General features: G+C 28.0%; 1 protein-coding gene across 1 annotated transcript; it reads left to right on the top strand.

The window, feature by feature from the left end:
* The first annotated feature begins 9,851 nt into the window (after nt 1-9,851).
* LOC129981716 (sodium-coupled monocarboxylate transporter 1-like) lies at nt 9,852-27,282 on the top strand. The gene is made up of 11 exons (XM_056092669.1): nt 9,852-10,326; nt 13,961-14,026; nt 14,129-14,248; nt 16,149-16,303; nt 17,085-17,225; nt 18,013-18,145; nt 19,457-19,661; nt 22,109-22,263; nt 23,848-24,056; nt 26,249-26,346; nt 26,949-27,282. The coding sequence occupies exons 1-11, from the start codon at nt 9,985-9,987 to the stop codon at nt 27,068-27,070; spliced, it is 1,746 nt and encodes a 581-aa protein (XP_055948644.1). The 5' UTR covers nt 9,852-9,984; the 3' UTR covers nt 27,071-27,282.
* The last annotated feature ends 489 nt before the right edge of the window (nt 27,283-27,771 follow it).

The raw sequence follows: 27,771 nt of genomic DNA on the forward strand, positions 1-27,771 counted from the left end.
TTAATGTTGTCACAGTATGCTTGTATATAAAGCCAATAATCAATGAATGACAATTATTGTAACAAAATATTCTACAGTTATTTCTGAAAACTTATTTAAATTATAGAGAAAAAAGTTTATGGAAGGATAACTGCAACAGACAAAATATATTTTATACATAATTAAAGTCCTTTAAAAAAATGATTCAATTTTTAAGTGCTTAAAACTTTAAAAAATCAATCTAGGATTTATTCAAAATGCAGAAATAAAATTATTAAGTTGAATCGAATTTATAAATCTTTAAATATAAATGAAAAATGCACTTACCCTCTAAGAAGCGGAGTAAATGATTAATCGTATAATCGAAAAATTTCACACGTGAGTCAAATTCACTTGTAACATTCAGTATAAAAATAAATCAAAACTGTATCTTATAATTTTATTTACATTGATATAAGCGGTTAATAAAATAATTTCCATTTCGAATTAGAATCATGTATTTATAGAGCTTAAATAGTTATGTTCCTACAGAAGAATATCAACAGAAATCAAATTTCATAGAATTTAGATGATGCAGATAAAAACCTTGTTAGAATAAAAACAATTAAAAAAATCGAAATCAAAACGAGGGTTGCCAACTTAAAATTAAAAAAAATATAGAATATTAAATATTCATTTTCGTACTTTAAAATAGATGATAGATGACAGTTAAATTATCCAAAAAATAAAGATAAGATCGAATAAAAAAAAAGAAAAGAATTATACTAATAAAAAATATGTAAATAAGTAACAATAAAGAGGAATGACAAAATAAGTCTATTAAGATAAAATATTTTCAGAATTACAAATAACGCTTATCGATTCTGCTGCCATCTATTATCAAAAATCTTAAGCATGCAATCATTTTAAAAAATCACTAATAAAATGAAATAAAGAGGCACAAATAATACTTTTTTATGACATTTTTATAATATTTCATGCAAAGCTGATTCTTTTATATCGTTTACGGTAGACAGACCGTATTTAGAATGCAATAAAAATTCAAAAGCAATATTTTTTAGAAGCTATAGTTTTTGAAGATGAATATCTAATTAAAAATATATTAATTTGTAAGGCATTTCATTGCAAGAGAAATTGGTGAAATGACTAAATGAGGAAATATTCTGATTAATTTGGGATGTCTCTTCATTGAGTTATGTAAATTACCTTTCTTTTATAACATTATCATTTTCAACAAATCAAAAATATTCTACAATAATAAACAGAAATAACATCGGATATATTCTTTTTTTCAATTGGAACATGATATTGCAATATTCTAAATGCCTCAGCTCAGATAATAATTCCTCAATCTTTCACATTTCTTGAATGAACGAATCAGAATCAGAGAAGATTAGTACGATCAGCCAAGAAGATAAACTATGACAGAATAAAAATAATATTTTTTGCAATCCGAATCTTATATCTCCATGCACAAATACTACAGAATTCCAGTAAAAATTTCATCTCATTTTTTTACCAGCCGCTTTTGATAACCACATTATTTGCCAGGAATTTTAATAGCCTTTCATATGATTGTTTCATATGATCATTTCATTGTTTGCTTTTTCATTTTTTTCTCCAAATATAATAACTCAACCTGCAGGCTAGTATGGAGGGCTAAGGTAATTTTGGATCGAATTTTAGCATAAAACGTAAAATACGTATTGCAATAAAATAAATTAATTTACTAATTAAAATTACCATGCTTAGGCCAGCACTATGCATCCAAGAGCAAAAATATCTTATAAAGAAACATCAGTATCTCAAAGCTCAGTATTTATTTCATAATTAAACTTAGTATTATTCTCACTATATATATACAATTCATATTAATGTTGTTTACCATCAAAATATCAAAAACATTAAATATAGCAAAAGTATAAAACATAGAACTGCAAAAAAAAAAAAAAAAAAAGATATCGAAGGATTTTATTTAAAACAAGCAGACGTAGTCTCCTTGAAACTTTCTCGCATACTGTTATACAATGTTTAATAAAGGTTTATTTCCTTTGCCCAGTATAAAATTGTGATTTTTGAACAAGGACATTAATATCATGAATGCTCGCATTTTTGTGTTCAGAATTATGCATATGAGGGCGTATTTTACAATTTATTAAAACATCAAAACACTAAACATCTTTTATTCTGGCGATGAAAACCAAAATTGATGCAAAATTACAGTTTTGGTCAAATTTTATTTATTTAAGTAATCTTTGTAATTTTATTTATTTATAAATAAATTTAAATAAATTAATAAAAAATCTAATTACCTAAATGAATAAAATTATATTTTTTATAATTTTATTTATTTAATTAATTTTGGGGTTACTGTGTTTACATGCACGTGAAAGCACTGACTAACAGGTATTCAACCCTTTGATGAATTTGGCTCCAAATTTGATAAAGATCTATAGTTTAAATCTTAAAACTAAGTGCCAAATTTCTTTTATCAAAATCAATGCCTTTTCAAATTTTTTAAACGTTTGTATAAACGCGTATATATAGATTAGAGGGTGATTAATCCTTTGATGGATTTTATTCCAAAATGATATGGATCTGAAATTTGGATATTACATCTGTGTGTTAGATGTTATTTATTTAGCTTTTTATGTTTTCTGGTTATCGTATTCATTTGTAATCGAGTAACTAGACAAATAAACATGAATAGAATGTTAAAAATTTGATTAAAAAATCCATAAATTTGATGATAAAACCATCAAACAGATTTTAAGGTAGCATTATTAGCGTATCGTTATCAGATTTTAAAGTGAAATCAATAATAAATGAATTTTAAAAACGTTTCACGATTGTAATATAACTATGTTATGAGAAAAAAAAGTTGATAGAATTCTTCATTTATTGGCCCCAATCTCCGAGCAATATTTACTATCGATATAAATAGTTCGTAAATCAAAGAGATTGCATCGAAGGTCAGATATTTTAGAGATTATGATATAATTTCGGGATAGATTACGAAAATAAAAAAAATAAGGATATGAAAACAACGTTTTAAAAAGCCCAGCAGTTATGTCATCATTACAATAAAAATGATCTATGATAAAGGAGTTGATAGAGTTCTAGGATTGGGCAGGCTCAACATTCAGTAAAAGAACTATCAAATAATAAAAATTCCATTAATTTTCTACGGTCAAAGAAAAGATAGATATTAGAAAGATTATTGGATACCAATTTGATGCATTGCACAATTTAAAATACCGAATAACGAAAATTTTAATAATTTTAGGATACAAACAGGAATTTCATAAAGGTATTACATTGAGAATATGAGCATCTATCATACTCTGAAACGATAACGAAACGAAAACGAAAATTTATTTTGGAATAATTTTGAGGAATATTCGAATATTTTTAATATAAAATCTCTTAAGTCTTAATATGTGATTTCAAGATTTAAAAAAAAATAATGATTTTAAAATTGTAAAAATTCTTGAACATCACAATTTAAAATGAATTTTGAAAATTTGTTCAAATTTAAAAAAATCTATCAGCATTCAAAATATCACTTTTTCAATGATAAATTGCCGTAGAATTAATTTTTCTACAAATATTAAATAGTATAAATCTTCAAACTTCAATCACATTTCAAATAAATTAAAATAACCCTAAAAAATATAGGTATTTGGTAGTTATCTTGCTGAGCATATAGTCCAATATATCGGCTTTTAGTAAAATTAAAAACCAGCATTCTTGGTGACTAGTATATTAGTATTTTTTTATTTTGACATTCTTCGAGGTCTAAATACAAAATGCATATATAATTAATTAATTAATTAGAATTCGTTAATACATGATTATTATTCAAATAATACAAAAATAATGCCATTAAAACAAGGAAATTATCTAAATATTGTATTTATTACAAATGGAATAAAGCCTTGAGTAAAATCTCGTTATTTTCCGCTTATTTATAAAATTATCAGTTTTGTTAAAATGTTTGCATTTTGTTTATACTTCTTAATATTATAAAAGAAATTATAATAACAATGTTATTAAAACAGTATTTAAGAATCAATTGAAAATGATTTTCCAAAATCAGACCTGAATTAACAAAACACAGATCCAGGCAATAATTTTTAATAACTTCTAAGACTCTCGAAAAATAAGAAAGAAAAATGAAACTTCTTTCTATTTCTTCTTTTCATTCGGAGTAATGCTCATTAAATAATGATGAACTGTAAATTAGCAGCAGAAAAAGAATTCATTTTTCCTTCCATCAATATATTTCCTTTTATCAGTAAAAATAGATGTGACAATTACATATTTGTTAGAGTAAAATTTAAAGTACATTCCCGCTACAATAATGTCATTTGGTCCATGAATTTCGAGAAGGGTCATAACGATAATTATTTACGCTTTTTTATGTTCGTTTTCTCTGAGAGATTTGTGTGAGTTTCCTATAATACAATGAATTATCTCAACCGATCTTTGAGTTGTATTTTACGGATACAATAAATTACTTAATGAATTCGAATCGGCATATGAAAAAAATCTAAAAAACTTAAACTTCGAAAAAAATTATAATATTAATTAAAGAATAGCATTGATCACAAATTTTTAAACAAAAAATAAATTGATTCAATTTTTAAGCAAACAGTAAAAAGAAATTAATTAAATAGCTGAATGAAATAAAAAAGAAATCATGTTAATGAAATTTGTTAAACACACATAAACACGCATTTTTTCATTCCAGTTAAACAGTTGACGGTAAACAGTTGAAAGATATTTCCCTGAAGTTCATTCTAAAATTATAAGTAATATTTATATATCATTTTCTTCAACCTTAAGGCTGTAATGAAAAAGATACAAAGAAACAAAATAAAAACATTTATAAATGTAGCATATTTTATTATTTTTCCTAAGTTCGCCACTTTATATATTTAGTCAGTTCCGTTGAAAAAAAAATTATTCATCAGAATTACACCAAATTTTTCCTGAAATACAATTTGGACAGACAATAGTTGAAAAAGTCAAACATCAAAACGATCATTTTTGGAATGGTAAAAATCCATTGTTTTTACTACATTGCAATTTTACAGTTGGATTCAAATCTTTCTTTCCTCAGAAAAGCAATTTGGACAGACCAAACACTATTTATTCGATCTGAACTTTAGATGTTATATCTGTGTGTTAGATGTTATTTATTTAGCGTTTGTCGGCGTCCTGGCATAGGGGTAACGCGTCTTCCCCGGGATCTGGGCGTCCCGGGTTCGAGTCCCGGTTTGGGCATGGTTGTTCTTCTGTTGTTCTATCTGTGGGATGTGTGAATGTGCCCTCCTGTAAAAAGGGGTTGTGCAAGCGAATGAGTGATGCGTGAGTGGCAAAGTCGTACTCTTGGCCCTAGTTGGCGCTGCTATAAAAAATAAGAGACGTTCTCCCTCAGGCTTAAATCGCTGTCTTCGTAACAGTGGGCTTGTCAGTGGCAAGTGCCATAAGAAACAAACAAACAAACAACAATATTTAGCGTTTATGTTTTCTGGTTATCGTGTTCGTTTGTACTCGGGTAACTAGACAAATAAACATGAATAGAATGTTTAAAATTTTATGAAATTCTACAAATTTGATTATAAAACCATCAAACAGATTTTAAGTTAGCATTATTAACGTATCGGTATCAGATTTTAAAGTAACATCAATAATAAATGAATTTTAAAAACGTTTCACCATTGTAATATAACTATGTTATGAGAAAAAAAAGTTGATAGAATTCTTCATTTGTTGGCTCCAATCTCCGAGCAATATTTATTATCGATATAAATAGTTCGTAAATCAAAGATATTGCATCGAAGGTCAGATATTTTAGAGATTATGATATAATTTCGGGATAGATTACGAAAATAAAAAAGATAAGGATATGAAAACAACGTTTTAAAAAGCCCAGCAGTTATGTCATCATTATAATAAAAATGATCTATGATAAAGGAGTTGATAGAGTTTCAGGATTGGTCAGGCTCAACATTCAGTAAAAGAACTATCAAACAATAAAAATTCCATTAATTTTCTACGGTCAAAGAAAATATAGATATTAGAAATATTATTGTATGCCAATTGAATGCATTGCACAATTTAAAATACCGAATAATGAAAATTTTAATAATTTTAGGATACAAACAGAAATTTCAAATCAATGGAGGTACTACATTGAGAATATGAGCATCTATCATACTCTGAAACGATAACGAAACGAAAACGAACATTTATTTTGGAATAATTTTGTGGAATATTCCAATATTTTTAATATAAAATCTCTTAAGTCTTAATATGTGATTTCAAGATTTAAAAAAAAATTGAATGATTTTAAAATTGTAAAAATTTTTGGACATCAAAATTTAGAATAAATTTTGAAAATTTGTTCATATTTTTAAAAAATCTATCAGCCTTCAAAATATTACTTTTTCAATGATGAATCGCCGCAGAATTAATTAATTCTTCTACAAATATTAATAGTATAAATCTTCAAACTTCAATCACATTTTAAATAAATTAAAACGACTTTCCTTTAATTTTGAGATAAATAAATTAAACCTCAAAAATCTAGGTATTTGGTAGTTATCTTGCTGAGTATATACTCCAATATATCTGCTTTTAGTAAAATTGAAAGCCAGCATTCTTGGTGAATAATATATTAGTCGAAATGTTGACATTCTTCGAGGTCTAAATACAAAATTTACATATAATTAATTAATTAATTAGAATCTGCTAATACATGATTATTATTCAAACAGTACAAAAATACTGTCATTAAATAAAGGAAATTATCTAAATATTGCATTTATCACAAATGAAATAGAGCTTTGAGTAAAATCTCATAATTTTTTCCACTTATTTATAAAATTATCATTTTTGTTAAAATGTTTGCCTTTCGCTTATATTTCTTAATATTATAATAACTATGTTATTAAAACAGTATTTAAGAATCAAAATGATTTTCCAAAATCAGACCTGAATTAACAAAACACAGATCCAGACAATCATTTTTAATAACTTCTAAGACTCTCAGAAAAATAAGAAAGAAAAATGAAACTTCTTTTTATTTCTTCTTTACATTCGGAGTAATGCTCATTAAATAATGATGAACTGTAAATTAGCAGCAGAAAAAGAATTCATTTTTCCTTCCATCAATATATTTCCTTTTATCAGTAAAAATAGATGCGACAATTACACATTTGTTAGAGTAAAATTTAAAGTTCATTCCCGCTACAATAACGTCATTTGGTCCATGAATTTCGAGAAGGGTCATAATGATAACTATTTACGCTTTTTTATGTTCGTTTTCTCTGAGAGATTTGTGTGAGTTTCCTATAATACAATGACCTGTCTCAACCGATCTTTGTGTTGTATTTTATGGATACAACAAATTACTTAATGAATTCGAATCGGCATATAAAAAAATCTAAAAGCCTAAACTTCGAAAAAAATTATAATATTAATTAAAGAATAGCATTGATCATAAATTTTTAAACAAAAATTAAATTGATTCAATTTTTATGCAAACAGTAAAAAGAAATTAATTAAATAGCTGAATGAAATAAAAAAGAAATCATGTGAATGAAATTTGTTAAACACACATAAGCACGCATTTATTCATTTCATATCGGTAAAAAATTTAAAGATATTTCATTGAATTCATTCTAAAATTATAAGTAATATTTATACATCATTTTGTTCAACTTTAAGGTTGTAATGTAAAAGATACAAAGAAAGAAAATAAAAGCATTTACAAATGTAGCATATTTTGTTATTTTTTTCTAAGTTCGCCACTTTATAATTTTAGTCAGTTCTGTTGAAAAAAAATTATTCATCAGAATTACTCCAAATTTTTCCTGAAATACAATTTGGACAGACGACAGATGAAAACGTCAAACATCAAAACGATCATTTTTGGAATGGTAAAAATCCATTGTTTTACTACATTCCAATTTTGCAGTTGGGTCCCACTACAGTTGGATTCAAATCTTTCTTTCCTCAGAAAAGCAATTTGGACAGACCAAACACTATTTATTCGAGAATGAAGTATCAAATGTCGGTATGATTACTGTTCAAAAGGGAAAAAATCAATTCTTCATACAAAAGATTCATCACCAGAAATTTTTTTTCTATACATATGAGGTGGTGTGACAATTTTAGAAAAGCTTTGGTTGGTCATATTTGGTACAATTGAATGGTGATCGATATGCTTCAATTATCCATTGTGCGTGAAATTTTTGTTTTTCTTCAGTTTTTCTGAAGATGTAATTGCAAATTGATGGTAATCATTTTTATCATATTTCATCATCAATAAGACAATTATTGAATACTGAATTCCCTGATAGATGGATGGGTTTACGAGGACCTTAAGAATTTTATCCTATATCATCTGACTTGACATCGTTTGACTTTCCTTTATATGGTTGTTTACGTTCTTCTGTGTATAAAATGTCTTCTGCAGACTCAACAGACCTTTATCAACGAATTGAAAACTTTCTCTTGATTTTACATGTGAAGAACTGAATAACGTGTACGTAAAATATTGTTAGAAGACTGCAACTTTGTATAGGTATCGACAATTTTCATTTTGAAAAAAGAAATCTCACAAAAATGCTTTTTGCATCATTTTAAAACTAAAAACAAATTATTTTTTCAATCATCAGTTCAATTTTTGAACTATACTTTCTTCATTTTCCAGAAATTTTTTTTAATGTAATATACAATTTACAAACAATTTTTAATATTATGAAATTCAAACACATTAATCAAAACATTCAATCGCTTGTTTTTGCCAATGTTAAAATTAACATTTAAAAAAGGTTTCTTTGAAGATTATTTCCTGAAAAAAAAAATCTTTCTTTCGACATTAATTCCGAAATAAAATTTTCCTTTTCGTAATATGTACACTTTTAAATTTTCATGTGCTGAAATTTGTTTTCACTTCTTCAATTAAATTTGTATGTTCGGTTTTTCAAATAATCAGATGTGATTTGTAAAATACACATTCCATATTAATATTTAATATCCCAAAAAGTTAATAATCTCGGCGAACAAGCTTGTTGCCAAAGGAGACTAATGTAATAAATTATTGGGAATTAGGCAAATAAATAAATAGATAGATAAATAAAAGATAAATAGCTAAAAAAATTGGAAAAAATTGCACAATTAGTAAATTAATATAAATAAAAAAATAATTTCTTTCTATTCTAAAATAAGAAAAAAATTAATTTCATACTGTAATATTTTCAAAAGTTAACGCTGGGAGACGCCAAAATTTCACTTAATTTTTAATCAGTAAAAATTTTAAACAAATCATTTCGAGGAGAACATTCCCAATCTCCTCTGCATTAGCACATTCAAATGGTCTGACCTATAGAGCGCAGCACACGCACACATAAGCAAACACAAACACATACATACACATTCATCTTTATTATTAATATAGATAGATAAAAGAAGAAGAAGAAAGATGAAGGGAGAAAACTCCCAATGCGATGCTTGAGTATAAATAAATCTACAGAATAATAGTTAATAATACTTCAAAACGGTTCATGTCAATACAAATTATGGGTTTGCAAGATTTTCCATTGAGCTCAAAAGAGAGAAAAATATTCTCTAGTTTCACCATAACACAATGTATAGGGGTGAAAAAGAAAAAGAAAAAAAAAGTCATCTTCCTAAGATCTTTCAGTATAAATATTTATATCTCAAACCATCAACAAAGTAAAGAGCTTCCGCGCAACATAAATAATCATTCCTTATTTATTTCTCTGCCTCATATCTTTGCTATCTGATAAGTAGCTACACTTAAACTGCTAATTGATAGATATGTAAATGCAAAGGATTGATGGATTTCCTTGACTGGAAGCTACAAATCGGGAGTAAGATTTGTTTTTGAGAACGCTCTGAAATACACATCGTTATTTTTTGAAATTTTCCAGATTTCTGGGATTAAAAGCTACAATTTCTTTTACTGTCATGGTTGCGATAGTGAATCTCGGAATTTTGGATTATGTTATGATCGGTATGATGCTTTTGATATCTATTGGCACAGGAATTGTATTCCGATTCACAGGAAATCGCCAAAAAACTACACACGAGTATCTAATGGCCGAGAAATCATCCCCCATGCTACCAGTTATAATGTCCATTTCTGTTTCGCTTACCTCTGGAGTTCTTATGGTCGGTGTCCCAGCCGAGGTTTATCGCTATGGTTCGCAATATACAATTCTTGGATTGGCAACAGCTATAGGAATGCTTGTATCCTCGTATATCTTTTTACCGGTATACTTCCAGTGCAATGTAACGAGCATTTATGAAGTAAGTAAACAAAGTTTTTTTATAAATATTTCTGAAAATCGCCTGTTTTATGCTGAATTCTTTACCTTAACTAAGAAAGTATTTTTGCTTAGGTAATGTTTGCTAAAGGAATATATATGTATATGCTTAAAAACCTCAAGGAAATTTTTACTTTTTAACATGAAATCATTGTTAATTTTAATTACTATTTATATGTAATATTTGAGAATAGATTCAAATGCATTTGCAACAAAATGAATTTATATGTAAATGAAACGATTCCGACATTGTCCTATGAAAAAAATCTTAAATAGGTAATGAAGAAAAAAAAATTAATGTTATGCTAATTTATGATCATTTGATGTATTATTTATAGTGCTTTAAATAATACATAATGCATTAAATTACAGATTTGAATATAAGATATAAGCATTTAAATGAATTATATGTGGAAAGTAACATTTTTATTACTATCCCAATCACAATAATGTTGTATGACTGGATATCTTCATGATGTTCAATTTTCGAAATGCCGTACATAATCATGAATGTTTTACTACAGCACTGTTAGGCATAATATCCTAACAGTCACAGGGATATTTGTTATAGAATAGTTGACGCTTTCTGCACTAAAAAGGAAATATTGCATGATGCTAATATTGTATCGTTTTAAGCTCGATACAAATATTAAAAGATGCTTTTTTAATCTATTTTAATCACGCCAATTTAATAACAGTTTTATCTTTTTCATATATTTGAAATTTTAGGTACATGAAATCTAAAGTTTCATATCACCTATTCGTATTCATTTTATGTCATTTTCAACAGAATATATCTCATTCATTGCAATGAAAACTCATTTGCCATTCGTAGCATTGCTATATTTTGAGAATTGAGATGGTAATTAAAAATATTTATTGAAAGAACAAATCGTTTGGTTTTCATTATAGCTTTTCGATTCATACAAATTGTACACAACATTGCATTAGACGCTTTAAATTACTATTGCCATAAAATCTCATTCCATTCTTAAAATATCATCAATTCTTCTTCAAGGGTAATAGTAATGTCATAACAAGCAAAGTTTTTAAAAATTTTCTTGTCTTATTTGTTTTGAAAATATATATCTCTATTAATAATAAAGATAAATGTGTGTGTTTGGTTGATTCTTTATAGGCTAGACATTTTGCCTAAAATTTCCAGGCTTGGTGCAAATATACGTGGAAGATCGGTACATGCAAAAAAAGCATTTTTTTTTTTTTTGTAAATTTTATTAGAATTTTAATTAATTAAAAGTTGGACGCAATCAGAAGCAAATTCAAATAAAATGATAATGAATAAAATAATATGCCATTACTCTGTAGAAAAAACTATAAATTAAAACGCTGTAGATATCGAAAATACGCTCAAAACTTGATGTTATAGATGTTAAAACTTAACTAAATCAGGAGAAAATTTTTAACACATACGAATTTGAAAACATATTTTTCGGGATTATTTATTTTTGATTTCATCGAAATTTTTGGCATTTTACTTAAGTACATGTTATATGGAAGAAAATAACCGAAAAAAATCCTGTCGATATCGACATTATTTAGTAAAATATTCGATTTTATTGAAGAAAACAAGACAGCCAGAAAAATCTTTCACTGCTACTTTATCAAATCAAAGTTCGCGGACCAAAAATTAACTATACTCTGAACGTCTATTGTTTAAAAAAATGTTATCTTGACGATCGATTTAAAAGAAAGATGATGAAAAGTAAATTTGAATAAGGAAAAAAATCTTATTTCGTATCAGCTGATTCTTAAAAAACAATAAATAGTTGTTTGCAAGGTTAAAATTCAGAAATAAAATACTTGCAGGCTTAATAATAAAGACAATATGCAACTTCAAATTCAGTTTTTATCTCTTTCTTCTGAAACCTTTTAATACTTTCTCAAATTCAAGAACAATATCTTTAAAGCATTCCATGCAAATAAGTTAGTAAAAAATTCAAATTCTATTAAAGGTATGAAGACAATATTAGCACTTTTTCGAATAAAATTGTTCAAATTCTTCTATATTTCCTATTAATCAATTAGTTATTCGAATATTCACAGTAAATGATTATATTTTGTAAAAAATACAAATTCTATGAATGTTAAAATATTAGGAAATATTAGCACTTTAACAAGTAAATTTTCTCAAGTTCTTTTATATTTCTTTGTAAACAGTTATTCGAATATTTACACTAGATGGTTGTATTATGTGAAAAATACAAACTTTATTATTGAAAAAATATCTGGACAATGTTAATTCTTTATCTAGTAAAATTGTTCAGGTTACTTTATGTTTCATTATGATTACTTAGTTATTCCAATATTTATAAAACTGATCGTCTACTTCAATAATATTGAGTATAAAATGTAAAATTGTTCAGGTTCTTTTATATTTCCTAGTAATCACTTAATTATTCGATTATTGTATTTTGGAGTAGTAATTAATAAATGCAAAGACATTTTCACAATGTCAATAAATTCAAAAAAGTATTGGCCAATAATGAATTATTATTATAATAAAAATGTGCCGAAATATGAAACTAAATCAACTATCTTATTAAAAATAGGGCCTTAATAAGATACCTATCAGGGCCTCAGATTAACTAATTATACTATTGATTGTTATTGGTTTTAATGATATCTTATGGATGGCAGTCTAGTTTAGAGTAGTTATAATTCTCTCGATGAACTGATAATGAATTGAAATAACTGCTTATAGTAAACAATGACATCACTTAGCACTAACAATGGGCAAAGTTGGGGCTGCGATGTGCAATTTTAAAAATAATACACTAATTAGAGCACATTATTTAAAATTGGTCCCTTATAATTCTGTTTTCTAGACTTAACTGGTGGCAATTAATTTTGCGGCCAGCTGGGCTTTGGAAAATTGCGTCAAAATTAACATTTTTACAGATAACCTTTCATCAATTGAAATTTTAAAGAAACAGAAATGCAATTCGAAATTTATTAATGATATTAAATTAAACAGGATCAAATCTGAAGGGTTGGTAGGCTTGTTCTGGAAGAAAGCACATGCCGGTGTCCCGGGTTATGAGTTAGCCGATCATTATGCCAGGTCTGCAACAACCAAGGAAGAATTAATAGCAATACCGACCCCTTATTCACATTTAAAGAAAAAATTGAAATAGTTTTTTTTTTGGATGATTGGCATCGATATTGGAATAGCTCAATCAAAAGTATAAGAGTCAGGGGGTATATTCCCAGAGTTGATTTTAATCTATTAACACATAATAAATATTTATTATATTTTGTTTCTGGACATGGTGCTTTTCCTTTTTATTTGCATAGATTTAATATAATAAACAGCCCATTCTGCATCTGCGGTGGTCTGTGGGATGCAGATCATTTCACTTTTGAATGTACACACACTAGTCCATATTACCTCACTCTCCCCTCTATCGAATCGAAACCTCATTGGTTTCTTGGCGCACTCAGGAACGAGTCTATGTTTTATTACACCCTAGAGCTAGCCCCTGAATATGCCGGTACACTATTATCATTCAGAAAACGGAAGCGAGTAATAAACACTAGTTTTCTCATTTGAACATTCAAATTCTATTTATATAACATTGCATTTTTTTTTCTTTCAGTTTCTTGAAATGAGGTTTGGTAAATGCACAAAATACACAGTTTCGGCTTTATTCATCATTCAAATGGTATGTATTATAAGATTTTTTTTTTTTTTTTTTTTTTACTTTTTCGTATCAATTGATGTAACTGCGAAGTGAGTTGAAATACTTTTGTTTCATTTCTTTTAGGTACTCTATATGTCTTCAGTTCTATATGCTTCGGTACTGGCTTTGACTGCCGTTACTGACGTATCTACAGAAATAATCATTACTGTGTGTGGACTGACCTGTACCTTTTATTGCTTTATGGTGATTAAATTTCAGATTACATTTTGTCATTTATGAGCTGTTTAAAACTATTTTATCTAGTTGATAGTTATACGTTGTAAACACCGTGATGCGCAAAGTAAAGATATTTCAAAATTTTCTTAAAAACAGTCTATTGGACATGCAATTACACCGTTTTCACGTAATTACAGAATAATTAGTTGTTTACTCAGAGTAATTACGTGCAATTATTCATTTGTCATATAATTACAGAGTAATTATGTGATTACTTGAGTAAATGATGTTCTCTTAGAAAGAATATTAAAAATTTTAATTGATTATAAATTAATCGAAATTTTACCTTTTTACTATATTTAGAGTATAATTATTTAACGAACTTTTTTGAAACATTTCTAAATTCAAAATATAGTTTATTATTTCCTACTTTATTTTCATGCAATTTTTCTTTAATTTTAATAAAATCTTAAAAACTATTATATTGTGGCTGTAATGTAATTTTTATCATTCATTCGCGCTTAAAATGTTCTGTTTTTTGTACAATAACCGTCGGATTTTTAGTACAACCTGAGAGAAAAAAATCGTACATTTCAGTTTCAAAAATATTTAATTTTCAAGCCTATCTTGAGAGCTTTTGTCTTAAATATAGCAAAAGTATCTGGCATTTTATATCAGGAGGGCTATTATCTTTTGCCTTCTATCTTTACTACAAAAAAGACAAGAATAGCGAATATATTGAATATTTTACCATAAATTACATACAAGCATAATTACTTTTGGGCACAATTAACATCGATATGACATTTTAGGCAATTTTCATATCGATTATCAAATTTCCCAAACTTCATCTTCAAAGAACGTTTCCGCCATTTATGTGAGATGGTCCATTACGCTCTTTTGAGGCTCCTCATAACTCTGGAAAGTTTAGTCTCACGAATATAATCTAATCTCTTCAATTCAGGGAAAAGATGAATCTTATTCTGCTTTAAGCAGCATTCTTGAAGAAAAGATACAATGAATCAAGTGTATGGTAGGTGAAGATATTGATAAACAAGCTTGTTAGATTGGTCGAAAGAAACGGATGATAATATAACCCCAGAAAATGAGCTGGCCAACCAGGATATGGAAATTGCTTCGGAGGATGAATGGTTAAGCATTCCTGCTCTTAATTCTTTAGTTAAAAGAAAATTCAAAGAGCCTTTAGGCTAATAAGGAGCTTCAGAGAAATATTTAGGACCATTTCACATTATTGGATGACAATAATTGAAACAAATTCCTACTTCAGTATACAAATATCCAGAATACAACCTCTTAATTAAGTTAGTTCGTGACAATAGTCAAGAAATATCATCTCTAATGATTTTTAAAGCCCTTTTTTATTTTTAATAATTTATGTATTATATAGACGTATATTTACCAAAAGGTTTTAATTTAATTAAAGAGAATGGTATTGTCTGAATTATTTTGCAATTAATTTTTAATCTGATGCAGTTAATTTATTTAACTTATTAAGTTTTTCTTTAAAATAACTAATTGATTATTTATAAGCTAAAGGTTGTGGGGATCCACTGACAAAATCTTAATTTTAGAAAGAAAATTGGTTTCCATTCTTTGGAAAGTCGCGTAGAATAATCCTAATACAGACTACATAGTTATTATCGTTCATGTATTGAGAATTGGATGCTTTTAGAGCTTCTGTTATAGCTGCATTTCGGCTAAAATTCAGTGATTATAGAACTTTTATTCAAGATCCCACACCATTCTCGCTTATTTAACAACTCTAAGACTATTGTAGTCTTAAAAGTCGCAAACATTCCTCAAGATCTCAATGCCGAATTTTTCGATAGTTACATTTTTTTCTCCTTTTATATTTCATATGCAAGAAAGTGAAAAAATAATTCCGAAGTATCATTTCCGGTTACAGGGAGGACTGAAAGCTGTCTTGTGGTCCGATGTCTTCCAGGGTATTCTGATGTTCGTCTACATAATCATAGTGTATACCTTCGGGATCACCGAAGTTGGTGGAATACGTGAAGTGGTCAGACGAGCTGAAACGGGAGACAGGATTAAATTATTTGAGTAAATATGGTAGTTTTACTGTCTAATAGTAGCTGTACCAGATGAAATACAGAACTGCTTTGTTATACATTTTAATAATCCCAAATGTGGAAGAAATTTTAAATAAAGCATAAATATTATTACTGAAATTCCAAATCTGTTTGGTGGATCTACTGTGAAAAAATTCAATAGGCCCAATAAGAAATATTGACGCTTTATCCTATACATAATACGAATGCACAGTGGTAAAGCATTGTAAAGTACTGAAGGACTAAACGCTTTGGTGAGATGGCGTCGGAAACTAAATTTGGTTGGTGCTGAGTGGCCACGTGGAGAAAGAAGCGTCGAGCGGAACGAGGAGGTGTGAGGAAAAAAAGAACAACGGAAGGAATAGCTTATTAAAATTTAAAATGTTTCATGTTTAAATGTTAGTCTTTTTAAAGTTGTGTAATGTAGTGATCGTCCCTATGTGTCAAAAAAGAAATAAACCAATTTGGTTTAACGGCCTGTTTCTTTGGAGTAATCCAACGCTACCATATTACAGCATTGTCTAATAGCATCTACTTTTATAACTTGTCGGTTACTGTTTATAATAATAGCACACAAGCAGTAAATCGCTATTAAACAAACGTAAGGACGCGAAGCACTAATGGGTAACTCAGGAAATCAATATTTCAAAGAGAGCTACTTAAATATACGAATAATTCACATTAGACTTGTATATAGAACTTGTGTTATTAATTTTAACAATGTAATTGTAGTAAATAACTAATATTAACAATGCACTCTGATTTTATTTCAGCACAACATTCGATTTGACGACAAGATATACTTTCTGGAATGTTCTCGCTCGAGGACTCAGTTTTGGAATTGGAGTCTATGGAACGAGTCAAATTGAAGTTCAAAGAGCTCTGAGTATGAGCAAATGTCAAAAAGCTCAGTCGTAGGTGATACCATTTTTTGCTCTTTAGATTTATATATATATATATATATATATATATATTTGCTGTTGCAAACACACCATTATTAACATACATATCTATACACGAGCAAATGCATACATCTTTTTTTATTAATGGTAATTTATTAATGGTATTTCAGTAAGCAAGGTATTTATTTTAAATGGTAAAAAAGGATGAAATTTGTAATAATTATTTTTACTTAGCTGAATCCTGGGTTTACATTCTGCCAGTAAGCAGCGCATGCGTGGAAAGGGACCGATTTATGTTTGCCACAATTTTATAAGATAGATTCAGGCATTCCGTTCTTGGCTATAAATAACTTTTTTTGACGTCCTTGAATTTTTCTTTTTCACTGCGTATCATATTAAAATGATGGATATTTACACAAAGAAACATGGTGAAATAAAAAAAAAGGCCAATATACTTAATTTTGGAAAACTATAGAAAAAAAGCAAATAAAATTTTAAAAAACAAGCCTCGCATCAGAAAGAACAAAGAGCAAAAAATGTTGGTATTAATCTATGATAAGTGATCAATTTTTTCATGCCAAAAAAAAAAAATCCCGTCAAACTCTGTAAACTTGTGCGTAATAAGAGAATAATACAATACAGCGGCATGTGATTACGACCGAACAGCACTTTTTAGCTTTTCTACGCATGCGCTGCCTACTCGTTGTCTTATAACTGCCCGAGTGTAAGCCCAGTATTACTATAATAATAAAAGAAAATATTGAAGGCTTATACACTTATAAAACCATTTATCCTATAGAGCTTTACGATGGAGTGTTATTCCGGTAATCCTTCTGTTTGTCACATGTAGTCTCTTGGGAGTAATCCTGTATGCGGTATTCTACATGTGTGATCCGGTAACAGTGGAGCCTGAATTAAAAAAATATGATCAAGTAAGTAAATGAATATTTAAAAAACATTTAGATGTTTTTATATTTTTAAAAAAGCATATTTAGATATTTATTTTATAGAAATCTTTTAAATAAGTGATAAAAATGATAAATAACTTGAAAGAAAGACAGCTTTTGCAAAATAAAAATAAAAATTTTAAAAAAAGCACTTTATTACCAATTTGCATAAGAAATATATGGTAATCATTATAAAATTGGACATGAAACTTGGAAGAATTTCTACTGTGTAGACTCCGTGAATCTAAAAAAGCACATTTTGAATGATAAATCTGTCTGTCTTTGATTATGATAGCTCATCAATTCTATTAACTAGAAGGATGGAATTTAGAATAAGATCGTGTCGCCAAAGTTGTCGATTACTGCCAAATTTTGAATGAACTACATTCTCAAAAAATCTGCCCGTTCGAATGGAAGTGAATTCAATAATTACGAAATGTAAAGAGCCAAATTAATAAAATTAGGTTCAAAATTTCAGCATCTAAAATGAAGATATGTATCAAATTTTGAAACAAATCTTTGAATGGGTAGTTGTCTGTTTGTTTGTCGGTCTATATATTGGAATGCATGCAAACATGATGATTTAAAAATGCAGCATTTTCGATAAATGAAATTGGTATGATATTCTTTTATTAAAATTTCACTTATAAGTCAAATTTTGATTTAAAACGATAGAAAAAAGTTTAAATGCATACTCTGTTATTTCAACTATACTGCAAACTCCCACCTGAGGACACCTCAGAAATGAAGACGAAAAGCTTCCAGTATAGCGTTAGGTTTTCGCCCCCTGAGTGCGTATAGAAATGGTGGGGGCCGGCTTACCTCCTATCAATGATGGGACATGCTTTCTACGGGAAAGGTTGTACCGTGGCCGGTGATGCCCCTTAGGACTCAACCATAGTTTCCGCCAGTGTTGCTGTGGCAATATTCCGGTCAGTCATATAAATCTGCGTGCCATAATGGCTGATCAGAGTAGACGGTTATGTTTACTATACTACGAAACTGAAAAGAACTTTTAAAAAATTTGCGTCCGTGTGGTGTTTAAGGCTTTGTCCAAGGCCATTTTTTTTAAATGCAAGGAGTAGGAAAACATGAGAGAACATATTTTTTTTTAGGGAGAATGCTGGAAAATTTCGTGCAAACCTTCCTGCTGGTTTTATATGTCAAAAAATAGACCATTTGGAAAATACTATAGTAATATTACTATTTAGATATGACAGTTGTTGTTATTTATATGGATAGTAAAATTTTGAAAATACTTTTTGTTATATTTTCGAATTTTTATTGCTTTTTCAGTTAGTTCCTTACTTCATTGTTACAAGAATGCACGGAATTCCTGGTCTCATTGGTCTGAGTTTCGCTGGAGTTTTCAGCGGTTCTCTCAGCACTATTTCTTCTGCTCTGAACTCTTTGTCCACAGTGACTGTTGTCGATTTTTTAGAACCTCTTTATCCTTTTGATTTAAGCGATTCCAAGCTAGTGTTCATCGCTAAAGGATTGTGTGAGTACATTTCACTTAATACATAATAAATAGTTTACAGTCAGTAGAAGTTAGGTGGCATTATGTGAGATCAAGTATCGGATCTCGAATGACGAGATGTATCTTTATTGAGGAAAGAGTAAGTGCAAAGAACGGTGACGGCTGTTTAGTAATGGATCCCACTCGGTGGTTAATTTCTCTCATTCCTAACATCATTCGAGCATAGATATCTCAGAATACTGGAGCAACCGAGTTTCCCTCTCAAAGATAAAAAAAATTTCTTATCCTTCGTAACACACAATGACAGCTTTGTACTCTTAAGGATTTCTTATGTAAAAGAGGACTTCGCTTAACTGATGTAAGCAAATATATGTATGTTTAGACAACCTTTGAGAGTTCTCATAAAACCTCTCGCACCTCAGCCCCTTCAAATCTATTTGAACGAATTTCTCTAGCAAACAAAGCTCGCGCCACAGGTATTCCATCAATCATACTTTACAAAAGCGGGAAGAAATTTAAATTTGATTTTCTGTTCTCTTAAATCCCGGCCGTAATTTCATTTAACAGACGTTTGGGACCGTTTAGGTTTAGGGAGGATAGGGAGCAATTATTTAATGGTTAAGAGCAAATATTTCTGCTGGCAAAGTTTGTGCCATAAAATCCATATTCTGAGGGCAATCCCTAAACACATTCGGTATGAGCAACAGAATATTTGCCGTCATAGTAGACGTTCAATAATAAAATTATCAGGAAAAAAATAATCCCTACATATCGGGAACGGCATAATCATCCAGAATTGTAAGGAATTTACAATTTGAGTATTGATTTGCAAAAGTGATTTAACGCTAGTCGCCGAAATAAGCCGCTTCCCCCCCCCCCCCCTCGCCTTTCAAAATGAACTGTTGCTAAGTTGCTTCATCTTATAGCATTGCTCGCATGAAACGCCTATCTGGACTTCTGAAACGATTTTCACTTCGGATATTTTTAAACGAAGACTGGTTGAAATAAGAATGTTTGTTTTTTATAGTTTTGTTTTCAGATTTAAATAATTGAAAATAAGAATAATGTTGACGAGTTTGGAACATTTCCACGATTTTTAATATAGAGTAGAAAAAAAGTAATTTTATTTTTTAAAAAAAAGTTATTAAAATTTTTGTAGTTTATTCATCTTTAAAATATATTAATATTTTAAAAAATACATTTTAGAACAGAAAAAAATAGCATATAAATTGAATCTAATTAAGGAAACTGGTTTCTTAAAAATAAACCAATTATTTCTTTGAGATCAATTAAAACAACTATTTCTTTATTATCGTACATCAGTTCAAAATGTATGTCACATCTCAAATGGAACATTTTATGTTCTACATTATTTCTTTGCATCTTCAATTAAAATTCAAAACCGCAAAACTTAAAACTTTTATCAGTTTTGAATCAACATTTAAATCTTTTATGTCTCTTATTTGATTTGTTCTACTTTATGACAGATAGCGATGATTATAACGACTTTCTGAGCTGTTCTTTTAGTACAAGACAATAGCCTCATTAAATTACCCAATTTAGACAACTGTTGTAAGACAGTAATCTCAGTACACTTTGGTTAACCACCTAACTTAGTCTTTCCCCTTTGATTCTTCCAAGCATTCTTTTTAAATTTTTCTTTCAAGATTTTACAGCTTACTTTAAGATATTATTACTATTTTTTTGTTAAAAATAATTGAATAATGACACTTAAATATCAAAAATTCGTCACCAAATGTCAATGCATAGCACTTTTTTAAGAATGATTCCACAAATCATGTTAACATTGTTGTAATAAGGTTCTTATTTTAATGCCTAAATATTTAACAAAATTGAGGTTACGAATATCTGTTATAAGCATTTGAAATCCAACATTTTATCTCTGTATATTAAGATTTTCACGAAATATACTATATTTATAATACGAAGAGGCCATTTTTCAGCTAATAGGTCTTAAAAAACGATAAGAAGAGAGAAAATGAATTTGTTATCGAGATTTAAACACAAACATAGTTACCTTTCGACATAATTACTGTGAAGATTTAGATTAAGATTTTTACTAAACAATTTAAATGATATCTATATATTAACAGTTACTCATAAATTGTCGCTATGAAGCGCTTTCTCTAAAGAATGATTCTCTAAACCACGTTTACGTCGTCGCAACATCAGCTGTATATTTTACGATCAAAATATTTTATAGAATTGAAATTAAGTTATTGATTACTGTTGATAATTTTCCAAATTTAGCAAATTTCTCCTATTTATTACAATTTGTATGAAATGTAATAATATCTAAATTATAAATATGAATATATTTGTGGTATATTATAATTATATATAAAAATATTTTGAATATATTTCATTATATATTATTGTAATATGTATTCGTTATATATATAAATAAATTTGAGATACACTTTGATTTTCGATTTTTGTTATTGCAGCATTATTTTATGGCATTCTCTGCATTTGTATTTGCTTCCTCATATCTAAATTTCAAAGTGTTCTCCAGATTACGCTGACATTCTTGAGCGTGGTGGAAGGGCCCACAATTGCCATCTTCTTTATCGGGGTCCTCACTAGAAAGGCTACAGATAAAGTAATGGCTAATTATTTTTGTTTCTAGGATTAATATTGGACTTAAAATATGGTGATAATTTTAAAATCTCCACAGATCAATCATTTGAGCAAATATTTCGTTACAACTAGTAAAAATAATTCAAGTAATGTAGAAAGTTTTAATATGTTTCTAATAAACACTATTTTTATCCCTGTTACTTTTGAGAAGTAAAAAAATCTTTTATTGAAAGAAAAGAAAAAAATAAAAGCTAATGGATTATATGAAAAGAATAATTATTTTGATTTTTCTTGTCATTTTTAAAATCTTAATCGGGCTTCTGTTTGCTTTTGAGAAATATTTTTTTTAATCATAATTATAAAAAATAATATCTACATTTTATGATTTTTAAAAGATTTTCACCCATTTTATGTCTGTGTGTTAGGAATATTTAAATTTTTAAAAAATTATTTATCCATTACTTTTTTTTACAATAGATTATTTGAAGAAAACTATTTTATTCAAAATTTTAAAAGAAATAAAAATATGTCAAACACGTTAAAAACGAATGATTTTTATTTTGTAACAACTGTCCTTTTAATTTTCACTCGCATGTAATATTTAAATTACTTGAGCTTACATCTGTTATTTTAAAAAATTACCCTTTCTTGCGACGTAGAAGTCAGATGTTAACCGTCTTTTTGCTATGCATAAAAAAAGGGGTATGTTTTCGTTTTTTCTCAATAAATGTAAACTATTTGAAATTGAATTTTTTTAACCTAGTTAACAGATTTGATTAGAAGATTAATTCGATTTGATTCCAATTAAAATATTGCTATTCTCCAATTCAGTAATTTCGATTTGATTCAGATTAAAATATTACTATTCTCCAATTCAGAAATTTCGATTAAATTGTGCATCTGTTTCCTCGTTTTGCTCATTACATTACTTGACTCACCGAAAAAAAAACGGATGACATTCAACTTCTATTAAATCTGTTTTACACAACTTAGTGACTCTGATTTCTTTAACCAAGTAATTTTGAATATTATATTAGGATAAAGAGTGTTATTTTAATATCCTTGTATCGGTTTAGATTCTTGTATACATATACCTTCCTACTGGAATCAAATCCAATAACAAAAACAGTGCCATTATAAACTTAAAATTGTCTGAATAATTTATCTTGCAATTGAATGCTGTCTTAAGCTATACTTTAATTTTACTTTTTTATCCTCATATAAACTTCATAGGAAATAAACAGAATATTTCTTTTGCAGCTTTCAGCTGTGGAAAAAATATTTTTGAAAGTTACCACAGAAGTGCACCCAAAATCTCATTTATTCCTCATTAAGTAGCATTTCAAAAGAAATCGCTCTAATGTGCCCATTTCCCTTAGTAAAAGCATGTCTGTGATAAATTTGGTAACTCTGCGGTTTGTCCTGTAGAGTTATAGCATACAAACATATAATCATTAAAGCCTTATTACTAGCAGAAATTATTGTTATGATAAAAGAATGATCCGCTTATATTAGATAAGAAGTTTTTTCTTTGAAACATTCAGATCCTTTTATTGAAACAAGATATTAAGTCGGTTAATAATTGTTCTTAAATTTATTTTTCTAGATTATAATGTTTGGACTTGTGATCGGATTTGCATTTTCCAGTTGGCTTGGCTTAGGAACCATTCTTGGAGGACATAAAAGCGAAGCATTACCCTTAGATTTAGCAGGCTGTTCGAATTATACCAACATCACAAATTTCTTCGAGAACTCTACGACGGAATGTTCTGCCACCAACTCATGTACCACATTACTAACAGATGATTCGTCGAGGTGGAGTATGAGGATAGGCTTATGCCTCTTGTTTTCATAAGTGGGATGAAATTATTTCTCTCAGTAAAAATGAAAATTAATTTTATTCCTTTAATTTGTAAGATGGGTGCTGGAAATTTAATGTTTTGTTAAAGACGCCATTAGCTGAAATTTAGGAAATAAAATCACAGATATCTTATAATATATGTCAACTTGTATGAAATGAATTAACATGTTTTAAAGATTTAACAACGTTTAAATTAATTTAAAAGAAATTTTTATCATTGGAAATACGAGAATGGAAAAAAAAAATATTAAATATGTTAAAAAAACATATGTTAAAAATCTTTAAGAATACTCTAAATTCTCACTTGACCTTTAAAATTGTTTACATAAAAATACAGTAAAATAGACATCTTACAATTTCAATCTACATTATCATTTGAAAATATATAAGAAATAAATTTAAAGAATCCTTACAGAATGTATATATGAAAAATTAGAGAATTAAAATGCAGAGAATATATTTTCAAAGCATATTATTTCAAATAGTATTTTATTTACAATATTTTTATTATTTCTTTATGTGTCATTCGCTATTGTAATTCATCATATTGAGTGACCAAAATATTAGAAAATTCTTCTACACAGACTCATTGTTTTAAAACTCTTCTGGTTTTGGTGACAGTAGATATACTTCTAAGCATAGATTTTGCCAATTAAATCGTTTCATTTAACACTTTCTAAGGCCGTGGGAAGTATGCTTCCCACCAAATTTATCAATCTTTGTGTGAATTTATGTAGGTTGGCATCAGTTCTGACAAATATTTTTAGAAAGACAGAAACTTAAATGCTTCAGTTCTTTATCTCACACAAAATGATGTGTCTTGATTTGTTACTTAATTATTAATTAACCAAATTAATTAATTAATCAAATTAAATCTATCTAATAAGCTAAATGAATCCCTTTTCTAATTCTAATTTCAAGCCTAAAAATATTTAAACATAATATGACTAGAAAAAAATGGCCCTTTAAAGGGTTAAGCCATTGCGGAGGAATATTAGTATATTTCCAAAACACAAGTTTCTCTCTGTGAATAGTTCCGCCTATTCAAATTCTTCCGATATGAACCCTACTATCAACATGATGGAGAAGAAATATGAATTATAAAATTTTGCAATATTTTTCCAGGAGAACAAGGTTTAATATTGTTGTTCATTAGTCCACGAAAGCCCCTTTTTTACAGTTTTGTAGTTTTAATGAAATTATAGCTTGTGGTCGCTGGATATTAAATCCTTAAATATGGTGCTCATATATGCTTTCTGTATCAAATTATTCATTTTTTTAAAAATTGTAGTGTAAAATTAAATTATTCATAAATGGTACAATTCGATGCAAAAATGACTCATAATACATACACATTTCAAATATTTTATGGGTTTTAGTTGAATCAGTATGACACTTCATTTCCAAAACAAAAAATATAAGTATACATAAGATTGCAATAACACATCACTGTAAGATCCCTCTTGTAGAGAGTATGGGTGTATCGAGCAATTATGTAATGATTTTTAGATGCATTGTACTGCTGTTGCATTGCAGCTTTTCTGTTACAAAAAATATATTCCACGCCAGTCACAAGCGATTTCTGCACGCTATTTACGTTTTACTCAATTTTCAGGCAATTAGCAACCATTAATTGAAGAATAAAGTCCCATTTTGCATGAAAAATAAAAAAAAACATATCCAATCAAAACTCTGTGAATTTTTTTGACGCTTTGTGTAGTGCTAAATGGTGAAATGGTAGATGGAGAGCGCTTTTGATAATTCTGCGACAATTCAATTTAACTGTAGATCTTGCCGGGTTTTTTAATATGTTCTTTATGGTTTTTTAAATATATATGGAATAAAATGTCGTTTTCCATTATCGAGTTTATTTATCATATAACCACTGGAAGATTTTCGTAACAATCAATTATTTCGAAGCAACACGTTATTTTTTAATTTGCTATTTGTTATTCACAGAAGCTAAATGGAAGTGTAGTTTTTCTTATTAGGTATAAATGTTCACAAATTTATATATTTTTTTTTTGTCTTTGAAAAAAAGGCATGATTTAAATGAAATAATATTTCGAAAGATGAACCTTGATTTTATTGCTTAGCATTAGGAAAATATAACATTTGTGTACCTAATTTTATATTTCTCTTTCAGTCCAGCATTTATATTATACAGAATAAGCTACTTATGGATTCCGCTGTTTGCATTTCTTTTTACCATGTGTGCAGTCTTTGCTACAGTTTTATTAACAGGTAAGAATCATAATTTGCAACACATTTGCATCATGATATGAAAAGTTTTAATTAGAATGATCTGATCAAATCTGATTAGACAAAAGGATCAATTTATTAGAAAGTAATCCTTCTGAAAATAAGATTAATTTATAATTAGTGACAGATAAACATATTCATATAGCATTTTTGATTTGTGTCAGCATGATTTATTTTTTTCACTATCATGGTAGTTACAAAATATTGCACTCATTCCAAAATCACAAGAATTAAATCGTTTAATAAAACAACTCATCTTTCTGCTTTTGCAACTGGCAACGTTCTATTGGCGCAAACGATTTCTTTTTTTATAGAAAGCTATTCTTTAAAAAGCTGTAATTTATTATGCCAATAAATATATTTCATTATAGTTATTTAATTTGTCTTTAAAACTAAATGACTCTCTCAACAGATAAAACTCTAAATATTTAATATCTGATTTTCATTTCCTATTAAGAAATATTTTTTTAAAATGAAGAATAATTTTATAAGCAATTTTTTTTACTTATCATAAACATCAATGCTATCAATAGTTAGTGTCTCTTTTTTTTTAAAAAAAAATTTCATTTTGTCTTACATTTCAGGGTGGAATAAAAATGTGATAGCTTCTGATTCCAAATGTCTAGCTCCTGTTGCACGTTACTTCATGAAAAAGTCATCAGAAATAGAAATTTTACATTTGACAGAAAACAAAGCGTCGTCTTAACATCACGAATTCGTCTGTATGAATGTCACTTGAAGATTTTAGCTGTTGGATTTTTAAATTTGTGTGAATGTTCTGTAAATCTGCATAAAATCATTAATCTCATTTTGAATTGTATGTATCTCATATACAAAGTATTGTAATTCATATCATTCAATAAATATTCTAAATAGCAAAATAAATATTCTAAAGAAAAACTACCATTGTTGCTTATTTTCCTGGATTTAGTAATTCGAAAATATATTTTATAGAATTCTTTGCATTCTGTTTAAAGTCTATTATAGCATTAAAAAGTGCGGCTTCTTTCTTACATTTTTGCATTACTATTATTTGTTTCACATTTTTTACTATTACTTATTTATATAATAAAATCCTTATTAAATTTGAATAAGTTATGTCTCTTTTTTATAGTTTTTTAATCTTATTTAAATATAACGTAATATAATTGGATCGTTTCAATACTGCCTGTTTTGACTTGTTTCAACAAACAAAAGTTTAAACGTAATATCAAGAATTGTGAAAAGCAAGATTTGAAATGGACAAGTTTTAAACTTTGATACTGAATATGAAGAGCGGAATAAATTTTAAAATAGAATTACACCTGTTCTGTCTATTGTGTAAATGAACTTTCTAGTTGAAACAAATGACATAAGAGTATAATTAATCTGATTTTATGTTGTTTTCCGCAGCACTATAATTTCACT

Source organism: Argiope bruennichi, chromosome 8 (assembly GCF_947563725.1).
Source record: "Argiope bruennichi chromosome 8, qqArgBrue1.1, whole genome shotgun sequence".
In the NCBI taxonomy this organism is placed as follows: Eukaryota; Metazoa; Arthropoda; class Arachnida; order Araneae; family Araneidae; genus Argiope; species Argiope bruennichi.